The 20,834-nt window shown below is 36.8% G+C and overlaps 1 protein-coding gene across 1 annotated transcript in view; it reads left to right on the top strand.

Annotated features, from left to right (window-relative positions):
• sorcs3a (sortilin related VPS10 domain containing receptor 3a) overlaps window positions 1-20,834 on the top strand; it is a 297,150-nt gene that overhangs the window by 129,670 nt on the left and 146,646 nt on the right. The window contains exon 2 of the mRNA XM_053615676.1: window positions 2,446-2,513. Coding sequence (XP_053471651.1) covers window positions 2,446-2,513 — 68 coding nt within the window. The remainder of the gene's footprint in view (window positions 1-2,445; window positions 2,514-20,834) is intronic.

Raw genomic sequence — 20,834 nt, 5'->3', positions numbered from 1 at the left:
ACAGCACAACTGATTTGCACCTGTTCGTTTGACCTTTCTCTCAGTACATAGATTCTACATCTACTCTCAGATTGTGTATACGTATTGCAATGTGTTTTATGAAAAATAAAGTGCTTTTTTCTTTTTTTTTTTCATTTCAGCCATGTGTTGAAATCTACAATTCAGAAAGACATGAAGGTTGCTGGTGTTTGTCTGTATGTCTTTGTTAGTGCATTGTGTGTGCATCCCCCTGCAGCAAAACAACGCACGCATGTCAGACAACCTGACTCTTGGGAGCACACAAACACACACACACACGAGCGCGCGCGTGCCTCTATAAGTCCTGCCCTCCTCTTTGGCACAGCGACTCCAGCTGACCAGAACCATCTGCTTTCAATCTTGCAAAGTCTGGACCTGAGGTCCAATCCCCCCCTTTTTTCCCACAACTACATGTCTCAGACCTTTTTCTTCCTCTTGTGTAGCAAATCTTCCCCTCTGGCTTTCCAGAACCACTGGGATAGTTTGTAGAAACAGCCCTGCTGTGAGGAGCACATAACAGATCAGGTCAAGGGGAACTGCAAAGTCCTATGTTGATTCTGTTTTTGTCTTTCTTTTCCCACTCTGACACTTTTCCAACATTTCATCACATTCAGATTGTATAGCATGTTCTCTGGAGCCATAGCAGTGTGACTCAATGGAAGGGTGTACTTGTCAGTTCGGTTCAACAAAAGGAGTAGTTTAATGGCAGACCCTGACAAGAGAGACTGATGGGAGATATGCAAATGAGGACAGTCACCTTGGCATGTCCAGCCCCCGAATTGGAGGCAAGGCAGCACCTGAGGGCTGGAAATAACCGTGATTATATAAAACGCCTCTGAGGAAGGTTAAGGGAGCCGTAGCAGCAGTGACTAATATTTATCCCTATCCTCTGATAGTCTTTTAGTTTTTGGTTTTTTTTGCATTTGCTAGGTATACATAAGTAACAGGCCTATATTTTTAATGACAATTATAATTACTTTACTGTGTGGTTTAATTCCTCTCAAAGTGACTTACAGAATATTGTATTTTCCTGGATAATTTTGCATACAAAATGGTATTCATGCAAGTTTCTATAGAGTAACTGTTTTAAAAGAATAATTCTTTCAGGCAGCAGTTTTCAAATGTTTTGCAGATAGATCCTAATCTAACTATTAAATATTAGGCTCATTTCTTTAATGTGTACAATGCTATAGCAGCCAGAAAAGTTTTATTCCTGAAATTTCCACCAACAGAACACATTAGGTCAACTTTGGCATTATTTATAGACAAGACTTGTTTATAAGTTAGTGAGGCGTTGATAAATTTCATTTAATTCAAGTTACCATTCAAGACCTCAATTCTAAATATAAAACAGTTTGGATAATAGTTAGTTGGGATTTCCATCGCTGTAAGCAGTTCCCTGGACAACTCTACACACCCATTTGAAAACCACTCGTTTAGGGACAATACATAGACAGGTGGCAAATTAAGTGAAAACCAACATAAACATAAACCAACATAAAGTAGCTTAATAAAGATATGAGCCAGTGGAACAGTGTCTTGTCATACAGTATATTCTACAAGTTGGGGTTTTAAAAAAAATATATATCCTGTAGTTGTCCTGTAGGCTGAGATCTCAAGTGCCCTGTGGATGGGGGTGGGGGTCATTCTGGACTCCATTCATTCAAACATGATCAGTCAGAATACAGTAACTATGTATTGATGTAGTGATTTGTTATGCCCCTTCCCTCTAAGGGGATGATGTTCATATCTATGGCTTGCAGATATGTGACATAAGACAAATGCCAGCCCACCAGAAATAAACAAAATATGCCTGTCGATCTAACGATCCATCCAGATCGTGGATCATCTTGTGAGCTTTGTAAGCACAGGAGTAAACACATACATACAGAAGGAATTGCTGAAAAGTCTCTCATTTTTTACTTTTTTGTTTTGCTCATTGCAGACATTGCATAAAGGTGTATGGCATCTTAAATAGGTCTGATCTTTTTTGTTTTGACAAGATTATTGAGTTGAAGTGATTATATTTCTTGTATGAGTAATCAAGTATTTTCTGAATAGGTTTGTTCATTTAACTTACTTTAATTAACTTTGTTTCTTAAATGTATTAAATTCATTTTCACTATGATGAAGTTGAAACAAAAAAAACATAATATCACTTGGGAATCATTTACTTAAAAGCTTGTTAACATTTTTCTTCACATTCCTTCAGGTTGAGAAAAGAGAGAGAGAGTGAAAAAAAATGTTTCAAGAAAATATCTAGTGTATCCAATAAAATAAATAAATAAATAAATAAATAAATAAATAAATAAATAATAATAATGAGCTAAAAGAATAATCCTCAACGGCAACTCATACATGTTTGTATATGTTACATTTTAATACAGTCTCTCCCAAAGGCCTAACCTTGCTTTTTGTATTTTATAGGTGATTCTGATCCTGACCAAGCTTTATGACTTCCACTTGGGCAGTGTCACTGAAAGCTCCCTATGGAGGTAAAGATATACCTCTCTATCCTTACTCTCTTTTTCTCTGTCTCTCAACCCCTCTGACTTTTCTTTTCTATCGACAACACCACCTTCCACCGAGTCTGGTTTGTCTCTCAGCTATTGTTCTGCACCTCTCTGTAGTTAAATAAGGTGAACAAGTGCCCATGTTGTGGATTAGCAGCCTGGTATGATGTTGTCATTATATATCCTTGGTTGGGGGGGGTGCCGGGGGGGGGGTGTCGGTCAGACAAGGAGCGAAAGAGAGAAATAGATTAGTCTCCAACCACCAGAGCAGCCGAAATAACAACAGGAGTCAAAAAGTCATTGATGTTGCTCAGCGATCTCCAGCCAAGTGCTATTTCCAAAATCCGGGACAGGGAGATGCTTCTTTTTCTGTGTTAGCCTCATTTTCTCTAATGGGCTGGATTAAATTGCTTGTATAATACAATAAAGGCAATGCATGTAAGCATGTCACCATGGTTACCAATGCTTTTTGCAAATGTATAAGAATTCACACAAACCAACAATAATATCGCAAAATGGAAGGGCTATAATCTATCAGTAGCTTGACAGTGAAACTATTAGGGTTGAGTAATGCATTACATAAAAAGGTCTTATTGATGACATAAGAATGATGTTGGGCAAACACCCACACCCACATGCACGTTAAGGTTAGATTGGCATTTACACTTGTGATTTGTGATGCTGTGTTACCTGTGAATAGCAAACATTAAACAGAAATGTAACCATTTCATTCAAGCAAAAAAGAAAAAAGTAGTACATATCTACATGGCATTCCCAAATTGTCCGTAGTGTGTGAATGTGTGCGCGATCGTGCCCTGTTATGGATTGGCACCCCATCCAGGGTGTTCCCTGCCTTGTACCCCGAGTCCCCTGGGATAGGCTCCAGGCTCCCCGCGACTCTGTGTAGAATAAGTGGATCAATGGATATCTAAAGTCTGGACATGAATGAAATCAGCCCCAGCCTGACTCTTTCATACCATTTTGTGTATCTTTCTTACAACTATCAGTGGTGCTGTTGCGCTTAATTCCACAAAAGCCACAAATAATCTTTAAAACATTTGTTAACAGCAAATAGCCTGATGTGGATGCTAAAAATTAAACCTTATATTGACATCGTTTTACCTTTGAAAGACAGAAGCACGGCCCTGCTCTCCCATTTATACCATCCACCCATGTTAGTGTGGTAAGTGAGTAAGTAGGCTGAGGTGCTTTTAATGCCTCAAAGTTCTGATCATTTTCAGTGAGAACAGGATTTATACATTATACAGACATGTTTATTTTCCCATCGTGTTGCAGGTCAGCTCTGTATTATGAGGTGTCTGAAGCTCTTTCTCGTGTCAACAGAGTGAACGTTTAATGGATCTCGTCTAGACAGTGGTTTTATATCAGAGTGCCACTGTAGATAAAAAAATAGGTCATGTGATTATGGTGAAGCTTTTTTTGGTCAAAAATACAGTATATACTAAATAATATACTGTATGTATGGGCTGATATACTGTATGAGACATGTTTGTGGTAACGTGAGTGTGCTAACATGCAGCTTAGAAGTGAGCAAACTTCCACTTTCATAATAATAATAATAATAATAATAATAATAATAAAAATATTAGAATGTAAAAACCTTTGAAAGTTTGATGAAAGAAGAGCTTGTTAAAAAGCTCAGCTACACTGTAAGGAGGAAGTGTTTCTATAAAGCAGGGGTTATCAAGACCAGTCCTAAAGGGCTACATAATGCACCTACTATTCTTGTAATTAAGCCAAGCAAGAATCATGTACTGTAGATGCCCCATACTTTAAAGGACTGAGCTAAAGAAGGAATAATACTTTCAAGTTACTGCTATGTCTTTGGAACCAAATGCAAATACATCATTTGGATTTAACAGATAATATGTTAAAATCTGATACAAATACAGATATCAGTAGGCGGCTGTCATATATCAAGGAGGTAACTCTGGACTTCAGTTCCCATCAGCCTCTGCACTGTACTACAATATGTCACATGACCACCTGCACCTGAATCACGTTTCTGTTAACGAGCACTCCTATATATAGCCACTGTTTGTACTGCTTCCTGGTCTCACGTAATTGTCTTCTATGTTTTTGTCCTTGTGTCCACGTTTAGTTTTTGCCACAGTATTTTGCCAAAGTATTTTGCCAAAGTATTTTGCCAAGTTGTCTTAGTGTATTCGTTTTGTTGTTTGTTCGTTTATTAAACTGTTTCAAAATCTGCGATTGCTTCCGCATCAACCTTGAAACGTGACAGCGGCAAACTATTCATTTTTGTTTTTAGATTCTAGTTGAGTCTAGAGGTGTGCATCAAACTGGGATCCCATGGAACTCAACAAAAATGGCACGTGGACAGGAGGTTTTTACTTTCATGTAAGCATGCAGTCATACTGTGTATGAAGCTCACAGGACAAAGAAGCAGCACATTCATTAACGTGAGCCGCTGTGCAGTGGATTTACAGCATTCATTCTTTCATCCTTAGTAACTGCCTGGTCCGTGTCACGATGGATTAAATTAGGCTAGTAGTTAGTTTATATTTTGGGAAACAGAACTAAATAAATTTGTTCGAAAATATAGCAGGCAGCCAAGGCAAAGGAAGTAGCACTGCAATGGCTGCAGCTTCACCAAGTGCCTATGCTGTGACAAACAAAAAGACAAATATAGTAATGCGCGAGTGGGATTTAAAAACAAAACAAAACAGTAACACAACTACGAACTGGTGTGTGGTTGAGAAAGTGTCACAGCTAAAATTCACAGATAATGCTATCAGTGCTTACATTTTTACCTTTAGGACTTTTCCAGTTGTTTCTGGGAACAGTGTGGTTTCTGGTTAAGGCCACACCCACTTAAAAATTTAGACCCAGCTTCAAGTACAGACACTGATATGGGTATTTGGGGAATTAAACAGATATGCCTACACCCACACACTTTTGCACTACATATTGACACTGACAATGAATTAATACGAGCCAGACCTCAAATCCGTTTCCACCATAATCAACATTCAATGTTTACATAACGTTGCTCTTATTCAAATAGGTTTGCAAATATTAATTTACTCTTAGCCGTTGTTTGCATATTGCTGAGTGCCAAGGTAAGAGCAATGTCACTGGTCTTTTGTTTAATTACTATCCATTTAATCAAATCAAAACCCCATGCAGTTATTACATTGGAGTATTAAGTGTTTAGTGGAAAGACAGCGTGATCCATACATCAGTGTGTTTCAGGAATATTGAATTTCCTTGATGTTGTTATGTTCATTTCTGTATCTGAACTCAGACTAAACTATTAAACATGGGAGATCGGAGAAATAATGAAGTGCTATTTTTATCTTGAGAAACTGAATATACCACAGGTAACGTCAGTACTTTTAGAACACTAACCAACGTTAGACAAAATGTTAACAGAGACCAGTTGTATCAGACAGTCAGATAAAAACTGCAGAATGTCGGGTAGATAATTGGATGTTAAGATATTATGAATTATTTTTTTGTTTCTAATGCATATATGTTTATAATATTACATGCAAATAGATAAGTAAGGAACAAGACATGATGGGATGGAAGTTGATTATTTTGCAGTAACAGTACATCCCAAAGTGGTATATTCCTCTTATATTACAGCAAATAACAGCACTGTGGTATAACACACGGTAATGCATATGCACTTTACAGTACATTATAATAATATGCATTATAATATTTGTTCAATTGTACATACTAGAGGTATAACACAATGCCATTATCTGTATTTGTATCTGCTGAAAGAGAAGTCATTCTCCATTCACAAATTGTAACAACAAATAGCAAACCAGACACCCTGTGGAAGTTTTGGGCAAGCTTACTATTCTCTGTCTAACGTGACTGTGTAAGCAAGCTAACTAATGTATGTTTCAAATAACAGTGCTTTCCCAAATCAGGAAAGTGTTGTTACAAGAGACAGAAAAAGAACAAAAATAGAATAGCAGCCTATTTTTCACAACAGTATTCATTTTTATTTACAAATCATATGTTATTTCTTACATATACTAATGCTTATTAAAGTGTTAGTTATGTATATAGCGATGCATGAGCAATTATGCACGTCTCAGCCAGGCATTATAAGGCATTATGTATTATATCCATCACAGAGTGATATTTTTCCATACACATTTTCCATACCACTTATCCTACCTAGTGTCGCGTGGGAGCCTGGAGCCTGGAGCCAATCCCAGCCACAAGGCGGCGGACACCCTGGATGGGGTGCCAACCCATCACAGGGCACAATTGCACTCACATTCACACTACGGATAATTTGGAAATACCAATCAGCCTACAATGCATGTCTTTGGATTAGGGGAGTACTCAGAAAAAACACCCAAAGCATGGGGAGAATATGCAAACTGTGCACACACAGAGCAGAGGCGGATTTTGAGCCGCCAACCCCAGAGGTGTGAGGCAACAATGGTAATCACTAAACCACAGGACATAGGTTTCAACCAGTTGTATTTCAAAACTTTTTTCATGATACAACTTTGCAAATTTGAGAACACTATGTATTGTTTTGTACTGTGATATCTTTTCATATCCTCCACCACTACTATTATGCACTTCTATGCAACAACAACAATAGCAATAACTGCACCTTTGTTTTAAATTTAGGACTCCCTGAACACTGCAAACTGTAACAAAACACTTTTGGTAACACTTTCTATGAAGGCAGCATTCATAAACCTTTATGACTGTCATTCGTGTAGGAGTGTTATGGGGTGATAATAAACTCTATAAAATGCTTACAAAGCAATACAACTATGAGATTATTACTAGAACATTTCTAAGTAAAGTGATAATGATTTATAGATAGAAAGTCTTAGCAGAGTCCACAATTCTAGTGAAACGGTGAGCAGGTGCTTTGGCTTACTTTAAAATTCAGCAATGCAGACCTGAACTCCAGACAGGCTGAGTGCCACAAAGCCCTTCAAACCCTCTGTCTCCATGCAGCTGGAGCAGAAATGCATCATACTGATGGCTGGCACAGTCCCGGGATTCCATATTGACAAAACGAGGGCGGCCATGATAATATTCAGCTTTCCACAAATTAGGCCTGCTGGGACATGCTCGGCCTCCTTCTGCCGTTCCAGCTCAGGAACACAGCATGTGGCAAGAAACAGCTGAACTCCAATCGCTCCAATGCTCAAAAATGTGTATTGTACCTTGTTGCACTGCATTGCTCTTCATTCTTGTCCCATTGTTAATTGAGATTGTTGTTTTGTTATGCTAACATACTTCCTTTGTGGCTTGGGAAAGTTGCAGCAGCCTTGCAACGTCTAGACAGCTGCTGACTTTTAGAGAAAGGTCAGAGGAGTCCCGCCAGCCTGAGAGGAGTTCCAAAAAACCGACATGTCCATTAGCATGAACGGTGTGACCTTAAACGGTGGAGACAGATCAGTTGTTTTGGTGCATGGGATTAAATATGTGTGGCTCTGTCTTGTGGTGTTAGTCAATATGACTGAAACACCTTTTTTCCATTCTTTCTTTGTTAATTGTACTTTATATCTATTAATTATGGATCCTCGGTAGGAACATACATTGTGAAAATCCAAAGTCTATTTAATTATTTAATTACAAACTGACTTGGAGAAAAGTGGTTTTATGTTAAAAGATTTGGCTCGATTGGATTTTGAGTTTGAGTTTGATGAATGAAAAAACAAAACCCTCAATAAAATGAATGGAGCTTTCAGATTTTCCTGTCCTAAAGATTTTACTCTTTTGGAGAAGTTTACACCTTTACCTCTATTACAATGTGCTGACACTTGAGCTTAACAAACAATACAAAAAACCATAGCAACTTTGTTATTTATTTGTGATGGTTATCAACACTGTTATTGTGCATTTTACCAATGTTAACAATGCATTTTTAATACAGTACTGTATTAGTACTTTAATATAAATGTGTTTTAATTTAAAACCAGCCCTTTTGTTACAGCTGTTGCTCTAGAAAATTAACCAATTTAAGCAATTCTGACCAATCAGAATTGGTATAAATGCAAAAAAAAACCACAACAAAAGATTTAAATTATAGTACAACCAGTTCAACCAGTTTAAAGTTTTGGCTTGGTTCCCAACTGCTATTATTATTATTTTTAAAAAGTGCTGAGTTAAGTGTTTTAGTGCAGTTACTGTAGTGTCTCTGCTCTAAAACACATGATTAATGTCTTTAGGTAGTTTTCAAGGCATGTGATCATTCAGGTGTGTTACAACAGAGCAAACATTAAGCACAAATGAAATGAAAGGTTTGGGATGAAAGCAAGTAAAGTAATGTAAATAAGTTTCATCATAACCAAGCCAACTCATATAAAAGGTTAAAAATGATCAAGGTTAGGGTAAGGTTTGGTGTTATTGGCCTGTACAACCCAACTCATTCACGCTCATAATAAAAAAATAAACAAGCAAACAACCAAATAAATATTAATCAAAACAACAACAAACAAAAAACTTGTTCAAATTTTGTGTTGGTTGCCAAACAAAAACAATAAAGTTCAGTTTTTTAAACAGAAAAAACACTTCCCTTAGACACTGCTCTGGAATGTTTTAGGGGAAATTATCCTATAATTAACATTAATGTGCCAAGCCATTAGAAACTGTTGGAGCTCTATCTTGAGGGTTAGAAGATAAAATCCAACAGTTGTCTGTCTTTAAGACATTAGCGAAGAATCTTAGTCATGCGTTATGACCCTATCAGTGTAATTAGCAAGATACTAGCCTCTGGGAAAATAATGTTGGTGCTAGTGATTAAGTTGGCAATGAAGATCTGTGATGTTAGGCTTTGAGAAGGTTAAATAACAATGGTCTTACATTTACAGTGAGTGTTCAGAGTGTGTGTAATTAAAAATAAATAAATAAATAAATAAATAATAACAATAATAACGACAACATTTTTGTATCCATTTTAATTAAGGATTTAATTAAAAGGATTTTATTCGTTGGTAGTGTATTTAAGGGTTTCTTCAAACATCTTCACACATTTAGCATGCCACTCTATGATGACCAAACTGTGAATTATTTCACATTGCAGTATGACTGTGTCAAAAATGAATGTTACTTCAGCCCAGTTTTTAATTACTTATTTAATTTTTACACAAGTTTAATGATTATACGCAAGTCCATAGCAAATGCCTATTATCAAGTAATTACTAGTTTGACCTGCAGTCAATATCATAGAAAAATGTATTTATACTTGTGCAGTTTTACAATACATTTTAATGGCAAAACAGTTTCCAATAAGTGAAATTCAGGTCTCTTTCGCCTCAAAACTAACAGCACAAAACACATTTTACTGAAGTTCAATCTTATTAAATCTTAACTTCTTGTAAAAATTTCTTGTCATTTATTCTTTTAATTCACAAATGTTTTGATCAAATATTAGACCACATGTTGGGAATACTGAAAATGTATGAAATAATAATAAGAAGAAATATTATATAACCTTTTTTCGATATTTGTCTACATCTCTGCTTCACAGCTACAGAATGAAAGAAGAAATAGTCACTGTAAAGTTCACTGTAAGGATTTAAATGTATAGACAGTTTAATACACTGATGGTGAGATATACCCAAGTGTGTGAGTAGTTGTTTGTTTGTTTATTCAATATGTATTTAGTTTATCAAATTGTATCCTATCATATTATAGTGGTTATAAAAAAAATCTACACACTCCTGTTAAAATGGCAGGTTTTTGTGAAAATAAAAGCAAAATAAATCATATCAGAAGCTTTTCTACCTTTATTGTGAAATTTTAACCTATTAATAAATGTGAAAAAATAATAAGATTTCTTTTTTTGGGGGGGGCAGGGGGAAGGTGATGAAAAAAATTTAAGAAATAAAAAGTACAATATTCTGGTTGCACAAATGTGCACACCCCTAAACTAATACATAGTTGAAGCACCTTTAGATTTTATCACAGCATTCAATCTTTTTTGTAAGAATCCATAAATTTGTCACATCTTGTCTAAGCAATATTTTGGCATCCTTTCTTGAAAAAGCCTTCTAACTCTGTCAAATTGGCTGGGCATCTCCTGTGCACAACACTCTTCAGGTCACCCCACAGATTTTTGATTGGATTTAGGTGTGGATGCTGGCTGAGCCATTCCAAAACCTTGAACTTGTTTTGGTGAAGTCATTCCTTTGTAGACCTGGAGGTGTGCTCCAGTTCCAGCTGAAGAAAAAGAGCCCCAAAGTATGATGCTGCCGCCGCCATGCTTCCCCATAAGGATGGCGTTCTTTTGGTTATGTGCTGTGTTTTCTGTGCCAAACATATATTTTGGTATTACGGCCAAAAACTTTGGTCTCATCACACATTATTCCACATGGTTTTGGGAGATTGGATGCATTATTTATTTATTTATTTATTTATTGGTTGGTTTAAAAAAGGCTTACATCTTGCCAACCTACCCCATAGCCCAGAGATATAAAGAATTCAGGAGATTGTTGTCACATGTAGGGAGAAACCAGAACTTGCCAGAAATTGCTGCAATTCTTTTAATGTTGCTGTAGGCCTCTGGCAGCCTCCCTGGCCAGTTTTCTCCTGATCTTCTCATAAATTTTAGAGGGACATCCTGTTCCTTGTAATGTCACATTCGGGGCATATTCTCCACTTGTTGATTATTGTCTTTACAGTGTTCCATGGTATATCCAATGCCTTGGAATTTTTTTTTGTAACCCATGATTGATATTTTTCAACAATGAGGACCCATCCCTGCTTTGTAAGCTCTTTGTGGCCCGTGGCTTTTCCAGTTGTTACCAAGAAGATGTCAGGAAAATCCTATAGGAAAAGCTGTACTTTATTTGGTGGTAATCAATCACTTTAATTGATGGCAGGTGTATGCTCATTAGTATTTTAACCTGAGTTTGGATGTGATTGGTTGATTCGGAACATGGCCACATTTCCTATTATAAAAGGGTGTGCACACTTGTGCAAGCTGTTTTTCCCCCAAAAAACATGTGTGGGTGTTTGTCACTTGATATTTATATGTTGCAATTTCACAATAAAGGTGAAAATGTTCTGACATGATTTCTTTCTTTTTTTTTATCACAAAATTCTACCATTTTAACAGGGGTGTGTAGACTTTTTATATCATATTATTATATCATTTTTATCATAAGGTGTCATATAATATTGTATTGTGTCATAACCTGAATGTTTGGGTTTGTTTTTGTTAGTTTCCTTCACTCTTTCATCACATTTTTGTTGTACTTTTTTAACTGGTGAGAAAAGAAACAGCACAAGAGTATGTTAATAAATAATTCACTACAATTCTATTACATTTACTACTTTCTTTGTTTATTTACATGTATCTAACAATATCGACAACATTTGCATTGATCTCAGTTTATCAGTGAGGAAAACATAATTTGCTCTGGAAGTTCATGTATGTGTTTGCACCGTGTTGATGTGAATATTTCATTATGAGCAGAATGTTCATGGTTTTAGAGACAGTGTTTTATTTTACTCATAATATCCAAGGATTTTCAAAATGTGAATATGTGTAAACAAACGCAGCAACAACAACAACAAAATCCTACATCAATTCATCTTCAGTGAGTGCTTTATCCTGGTCAGGGTTGTGCTGGATCCAGAGCTGGTCCCGGGAACACTGGGCAGGAGAATTCGCTGGGGGTGTGCCATTTGGCTCCATGCACGCACACACACACACACACATACACACACAAAATTCACACACTCTAGTAGCAATTTAAATGTTATAGTAAAATGGCTGTCAAAGCAAAGAGGAAAGACTAACAATTCTGAGTGAGTCACAGATAAGGAAACGGAATATACAGTTTTAGCAAGATTTTTGTGATATTTCCTTATGTTGGTTAATCTTGGTAGACAAAATATCAATGTTTATTAGAATATTGATTCATTAAAGAACTAATGATTAGGGGTGTAATGCAATGTGACTGTCTGTTTAGTGCTTCAAATATTCATATCTGTGTTCCTATTCAGAAAGTGGTCCATACCTGATATAACAACAAATTGCAATTTGCAGAACATAAATTTATTCAACTCCTGAAAGAGATGCCCTGGAGTACTTTCTGGGAAGCTTTCTATCTTCTATCTAATGTGACTCTCTAATGAGCTAAACTGTTTCAAAACAATTATGTCTTTCCAAAATGAGGGAAATATAGCTTTATGTGAGAGAGAGCAAAAGCCATCTAATATTATGTTGTTGTTGTTGTTTTATTAGCCTGACTATAGTTTTTATGTTTACATTCAAGAGAGGTCAGCAAAGTTTGCTGGACAGAATATAATAATCAAATCTGAAGCTGAGATGCATTTGGAGTGATGCTGTGCGTCAGAATGGGGTCCTTGAAGCAACACATCATTTTAATGCCCGCATAACTCTCCAGGAATTAATTAAATGATTACTCTTTGTAGACCCCATCAGAGATATGCCGCCCTGTGCACAGCACTCATGGAGCGTCCACTTAAATCAGAAATGCATGCACACCACTGTTAACTTGACTCCCATGTAAAGACTGTGAAAATGAAGAAAATATGTCTCCCTTGTCCAGTGTCCAAACTTTTTGTGCTAGTTGCAAGTCTTTTTATGTGGCTTTTGAGATGTAGTTGGGGTTGGAATTTTGCAGAACCCTGACAAACCTGCCGGTTTTACACTGTAGCCTTTCAAGTGCCACATGAAAGTAAAAACCTTGTGCTTGCGTTCTTGTTGGATTCCTCTCTTAATGTACACTGCTAGTCTAAATGTGAAACTTCCTGGCAAATTTTCCAATAAAATAAAATAAAGAGTGCACCTTTTATTGGTATCTATGTGTGACTATCTTTACTTGTATTGGCTACAACATTAAACACTTTATCGGTTCCATCCGAATAACATGTTTGTATTCATTCCTACTAAGGATAGAATTTTATTGAAATATTTAGATGTGCTTCACTGAAAGCACGTTTTCTCCTGTTTTATGTTGAAATTGTACTTTCCGGATCATTGTGCTGATTATGATACAGCTCCACAACCGTGTCATGCTCGTATTGCAGTCAAATTACAGAATTCTATTCAACGGAACAGTATTCTTTACTAAGAAGCTCAGAGGTGGAACATAGCTTGAGAAAGTCTGTAGGTTTTCTGGAGGAAAAATTAGGTAAGTCCTTCAGTGCTCTGGGTTGCAAGGACTCAGATAATCAACAGCTGTGTCAAGCTCTAGTGTTGTCTCATTTCATTAATCTTCACCTTTTGTTCAGGCGAAATGACAAATTGTTCTCTTTCCCAATACAAGACTTTTTTTCTGTTTATATTATAATCATATTTATACTGAGAGTATAATTTGAGATTTCAGCCTGAGATATATTTAATTGTGGAGTTAAAAGTGAAAAGTATCCCCCCCCCCATGACTCGCATGTCTTATTTGCACTCACACCACACATGCACACAAATGAGTACACACGAACTGTCACGGCCCCCAGGGACAATTCCACCTTTGTCCACTAGAGGGCACCGTGACTGTCCTTGCGGAACTTCTTCTTCTCCTGTTGTCTCCCTCATTTCCTGTCTTTAACCATACCCATGTGTTTGTTAGTTTCCCTGCTTGATTAGTGCTCTATTTAAGATCTCTTTTTTTTTTTTTTTCAACCTTCAGTTGCAGGAGTATTGCAGTGAGTCACTTTGTTTGTTACAGGTGTTATTGGTTGGTTTATGCTCTACAGGTTTGTTTACATTTAGTGTTTTCTAGTTTGTTTGTTTTTTCTTGTTTTCTGAGTTTCTGGTTGTCCTGGGTCCTTAGTGTTTTGTCAGTAATAATGAAGTTCTGCATGTGCATCCTTCTCCCTGGATGCTCCCTTGTGACACAAACATGTCTACTTCATAAATATTGTCTATAATCCTTTATTAAAGATGAGTATTTTCATTGTATAGAAATGTTGTATACATAAATGCCAGAGAGCTATTGCAACCTAGGAAAATAACAGGTATTTTCTCTCTCTCTCTCTCTCTCTCTCTCTCTCTCTCTCTCTCTCTCTCTCTCTCTCTCTATTATTACACAAGATCTCACACACACACACACACACACACTGTGTGAACCACCCACACTGATTTTCCTTCACCTTGCTGGCTTTCTCCCTTTGGGGTCGTCCAGAGGCAACCGCTGAAAGCCTTTCAAGTCGCATCGTTTCAGCCGCACCGGATGCCTTGATATTTCACAGGTCAGCGCGTAGAACAGCACTAGGGCCTTTTAGAGCAGGACTTACCTGATGTCTGTGACCTTTTCGAGGACTTAAAATTCACCTGCAAACAAGCGTGAGGGAGGAGAAAAACAGTGTGACACTAGATTTCCACTGAGACGTTTTCATGTTTTGTGTTATGACTGCACAGCTTGCACTGTTTCATAATGTTTTATACATGTATGACTCAGAAAAACAGCTCAATAGCATCATAAATCACACAATGACTTGTATTAGAACTGACATCAATGGCCATTGCGCTTTGACTCTATTTGTTGTCTAACTTTATACATGAATGACACTTAAATGCTGTAATCCCATTTGAATTTCTGGGTTAATAATTGCTACTTGTTATGTGAAGTGTAGTTCCAATGTGACAGGCAAGGCTTAGTACTCACCAGGTCAAAATGTTGATGTTTGCCAATGGAAAGAAATGTATTTATTTTTTATTATAAAAGGGGGGGCACATCATGAGAGATTCTCAATCCCTCTTTTAATATCTTTAAGCCCCATTTTGCAAATCACCCATTTTGTTATTTAGCCAAGCTCCATTTAACACCTCTCAAATTACTACCTTTTTAATTAAAGTTGTGTGTGGATTCCCATTGTGTGATGGAGCTCTCTAATTTAGCTCTTGTCACAACAGTAAATGGTGAACTTCATCAGATGCTCTATGGGAAGACAGTATGGAAATTGCAAGACATTTCCAATCCAAAGGCTGTCAAGAGGTACACATTTTGTTTTAGCTGCAATCATGCTAAAATCTCATCAACCTGCCGGATGGGGTGGTGATGGAGGAAGGGTTTTCAGTTGTGGGGACAAGATTGGGTTTGTGTTTTGGGTCTTAATAATTTGGGTGTGTGAGATGGAAGTCATCACAATAATGATGTCAAAATTCTGGCCGTTTTATTTTTAAACATAAAAATTTTGCATGCATTATGGATTGTTTTAAGTTACTGACTCACATACAGTAAGTTTTAAAGTTTTAGCAATATTTACGAATGGAAATCTGTAATTATCACATTACTGCAAATTTGGTTTTATTCTACAATATGGCATCCACTTTAATACAACAGCCTATAAAATAGCACTTGATCCAGCACATCCTATATTGTACATATTATTATTATTTATTTATTTATTTTTATTTCTTTGTTTGGTTACTATTTATTGCATGAGCAACTGAATGATTAATAAAATAATGCCAACATTTTGTTTCTTTTAATGCACTCAAGTAATAATACCAGTCGGCTCTACACTTTAAGTAAGTGCTGTTCTTAACTTTACTCATGTAAAATTTGGCCCTCAATATAAATAGTGTCTCTAATTAAGATGTTTCATCCTTTTGGTACCTATTAATTAATATCATATTTATGTATTTAATACTGACCTCAAAAGGCATTCTGTGGTTTTCTGAGTGTATTTACAGCTCAAATTATACATTTCAGCATGACATATTGTGATTACAGTACATCAAACTGTCAGACACTGTACTGTCTATGGCACTGCACCTCCATTGAGCCGAAATTGGGGAAGAAAAATGGGCCTAAGTTCAAGGTATCAAGAATGTCACAACTATGAAACATCCAACTTTTGCTAACTTTTTGTTGTGGGTGCAAACACGATTAAATACACGATCATATACTCACTAGTTACCACTTTTTAGCCATAACACATCATTTTTGTAAGTAAATTGGGGTTTTATTTGCTTAGCTAATACATTTTTCATTTGTTTATTCTTGGAAATATTAAACAAAAAAAGAGTAATAGGTAAAGCTCCTGTCTTCCCTCAGATTAAAACAAAACTTTGAGCAATTCTGAGCTGTATTCTAGTTTCTAGTTCCTTGGGTGTTTTTCACTCTGTTTCCTTCTAGTTTCTAATCTGTTGTTATAGTTCCCCAGTTTTGACTCTTGCCTGTCTCTTTGGATTTTGATCATGTATTTGCCCATACCGACTCTGTCAGCTTGTGTTTTAACAACTGTTTGGATACTGACTAGGAAGAGTCAGCCTTGAGTCTTAACTCCGCTGCTTAGCATTAGGCTTGCCTTATTTTCGTTGTAAATTGTAAGAAATTTTAGATGAAAGAGTCTTAAAAACCTCTTCACTTGGATACACACTCTTCTCCTGGATCCTCGTAGTACTGCTTTAAGTGATTTTATGATTAGGATGCAAAGAAATTAAAGATGGTTTAGTCTCACAATTGAATTTAAAATGACTTCTCTGTTTATAGACTGTTTACTCAGCTATTAAAATATGCATGGAAAACATTTATATGTTTTTTACCACGGCAAGAATTTGTTATTTTGAACCTTCCCAGACATCCGAAGTCGGTCACACCAATGAATGTTCATTCCAGATCACAAGATATCCATCTACATAGTGTAGCTAGAACTATAAAGAAATAAAATTACAAATAAGTCAAAAAAGATGTGCTTGTGTTAGTCACAGTTCTGTAAAGTAAAAATCTAAAGAAAGTCACTTCCAAATATTATACCAAGATTCAAATTGTGAATACATGTAGAAGAAAATATGATAAAATGATAGGAGCATGTACCTTACGCAAATGTTCCAAGTTAAATTAGGTAGTAATTTGTTAGTCATGGAATAGTGGGTTGTCTGAAATGGGGTGTATAATTGGAGGGTGCTCAAAAGGTCGCCTAAAAAAGTTCAGAATCACTTTTGGTATGCCAGTGCATACATCTCCTGCTTGAGTTTGCTGTGTTTCACAATCTGAACCCCAAATCACATTCTACATATCTGATTGTAGTATGTGTCTAGAGAAGTGTCTCTTTCTACATTTCAATGAAGAGATTAGGAAAGTTCTTTTTTTGTTTGTGCTCACTCCTCTCACAAAAAAATTGAGTGCCTCGACAGAGAAAAGAAAACTTCTCAAATCATTGTTAGAATTTTTCCTCCTCAGTGAGGAAGCCACTCAAGTTAAAAATTTAGTGAAATGGTTCTGGCAGCCGACTGTTCAGGGAGAAAGTAACAGATAACTGGAAGGGGAAGTCAGGTTCTTTCAGAGAAATCTCCTTTGTCATTGTTCCACTGTCAGTGTGTGGAAGCAAAGCGGCAACAAAATGTTCAATTCAACTTAAAAGTTGCCGTCAATCACGATGTGAGGCTGGCCATTAAACTCATCCCTTTTGATGTGGATGTGTATTTGTAGGTGATTTGTAATGGGACACAAAAGAATTTAAAGCAAGACACTGCAGGTGAATAAGGTACTTTTGTTGGAGAAAATGAATGAATAAATAAATAAAAATTAAATATTTACCTTTACGTTAGAAAAATACATTTCAATGACCATCCCCAGTCTGAATTTCTGTTTCTATTTGTGCATGGCATTCTTTAAGATCACTATAATATAGGAGGATAGCTGGATAGCTAGAAGGGAAATTCATTTAAATGCAATTTTCCCACCAATTACCAATTAAGTGGGAAGTGGATGAAAGTGCTATACAAGTGCAGACCATTTACCATTTAAGTGGTATTAAACATTCTGAACTTTTTATATCCACACAGATACCAACAAGTGCTAGGGTCAGAAATCCGAAGTCAGGTGGATATAATTGTGGGCTTAATATTTGTTAAAAATCCAAATTGGCAGGGAGAATCATGGTGAAATATACAGTATATAAAGGTTAAGCAAACGTAAACAGCAATACAGCATCAAAAACATGGAGAAAACAGAAAGGTCACTGCTAAGAGTTGCTACTTGAAACGATGGCAGAATCTTGCAAAAAGCTCTCATTTACAGTTGCAATCAAAATTATTCAACCCCCATTGCAAATCAGGTTTATTGTCAAAATTTACAGACTTTCAGCTGTTTGAAATGACAAATCAAACAAAAGCAATTGACATAGTTCAACACAACAAATGCAACACAACAAATTCAACTGAAAATGCAACTTATAATGATTTCTCCAGTTGCAAAATTATTCAACCCATTATTCAATTATAAGTTGCATTTTCAGTTGAATTTGGGGAAACCACTTGAAGCATTTGTTGTATTGAACTATGTCCATTGCTTTTGTTTGATTTGTTCATGGCAAACAGCTGAAAGTCTGTAAATTTTGATAATAAACCTGATTTGCAATGGGGGTTGAATAATTTTGATTGCAACTGTAAATACACAAAGTTGGTTAAAGATAAAAGGGGAAACAGGTGTGCCAGTTTTCAGGTGAGTGTGAGCTTTGTAAAGTCTAGGTTGGATTCAGAATGGGTTGAGAAGCAGGGGCTTGTGGTTTAGCAGTAGAACTGGATTTTTTTTTTTCCCTAAAGTTTTTAAGTTGTTTCAAGGTGGGAAGCTCATAGTCAAATTCTGTTTTCCACTGATAAGACCCAGTGAGCCTCATTCCCATTGCAGCCTTACCATGAGACAGTTAGCCAGAGATAAATTGGGCAATGTTGTAGCAGTGTGATGTATCAGGCTATGTACATTCAGTCTGGGGAAATTCGAGTTTGAATCCCAACAATGCCACAGCCATCTTTAGCTGGGAGCCAAGGCAGCAAAATTGGCTGTGCTCTCTGGGTGGGAGAGTACTCTCTCCCCTGTCAGTCACAATGAATCTAGCCCTTCATGAGCTCATGTACAGTATGTTGAAGAGGGCAGATTTCCACAACCGCTTTCCTTTGAGTGGGTTACACTGCCCTGTGATGGGGCAGGAGCAGCAGTTCAAAACGGTATGCTTGGCTGTTATCACATGTCTCGGTGGAATATTCACCTCCCTTTGGTGGTGGTGGTGGGGCGGGGGGAGGCGTTGGGGGGCATATGTGTCGATGCATCGTGCCTGCACATTTGCATGGTGTTTTTTTTTTCTTTTTTTCTTTTTCTTTTTTCATAAATCATTTAGGTATAATACTAATAAGGATGTCATATACATATCAATTAGACTGAAATATATACAGTCCAGATAGTAGGAGAGAGGATTAGATTAATCAGACAGGACATGACCTACTGTTCATCAATCAAGCAGATTTAGGACAAAAAATGAATCCTTCATCTTGTATATCCCTCAGATGTCACCTTGTATCTGATGCTCCTCTCCTGAGGGAACAACTCCTGTACAGATGGCACGGAAGTATGTCTGAAACATGCTGGGACAACTGTCCATATCCCCCTCCCTCCTTCCCTCTCCCCATCTATCTGCCTCTCTCCACATCTCTGAGCTTTCAATAATTCACACACAACCATTCTGCCTGTTCTGTGAGCCTGCATTGGAGCAGAAAACACTTAACCCAAACCATCAGCAGCCCAAAAGGTGCCTAACCTGTCCCAAACCATGTAGCTCTCCATCATGGTTGAGATGACAGCTAATCCATCCATCCTTCTATCCCGGCATCAGCTGCATGAATTTGTCATCCTGAAAGAGACAGGAGAAGGTCCTGAGGTGAAGGCAGTATGAATCATGATTTCAGGCCACAGTCAACCCCGGTCAGCTAGTTTGCTAGAGTGTATGTTGCCATTGTCTGTCTTGGCATTGTCTGCTCCCTGCCCTCATACAAGAGTAATAGCGCCTTGAAGGGGCATTAAAATTTTATACTTTTATTTTTAGTTAAATATACATTTCTGGTAGAAATAATTTTCATAAACACCAAGACCATGCACAAAAGGTTAAGGATAGAATGCTGAAAAGGGCGCGACAGGATATGATCTCAAAAGTTGGACCGTGTACCTATTGTTAGAGGGGACAGTCTATTTTGTTTAAATTAGACCATTATGTTTGACTCTTCCAACACTTAAATATTTTCTTTTTTGTTTGTTTATAGACTTTCAGAAAGCTATAACTTTAGTCTCAAAGGAACTTTAACTTGGGTGTGCCTTTACTATAAAGATAGAGGACTGGAATACCTCATAGACTTATTCAATTTAAAACACAGACTCTGGATTTTCTCCAAAAGAGTCAGCCCACTGTGTGCAATTTGGAAATGTTGCTCACCACACCTTAAAGCATTGCTAAATAACTTAGCAATGTGATGTCAGTGTGGCACAAAATTCTCACAGGAATAATATAAATATAGCACCAAACAATAAATTAGCACCAAAATCATTAACTGCATCATGAATATTTCACTATAAA

This window comes from Ictalurus furcatus, chromosome 26 (assembly GCF_023375685.1).
Source record: "Ictalurus furcatus strain D&B chromosome 26, Billie_1.0, whole genome shotgun sequence".
NCBI lineage: Eukaryota > Metazoa > Chordata > Actinopteri > Siluriformes > Ictaluridae > Ictalurus > Ictalurus furcatus.
This window is presented reverse-complemented; position numbering and strand designations above follow the sequence as displayed.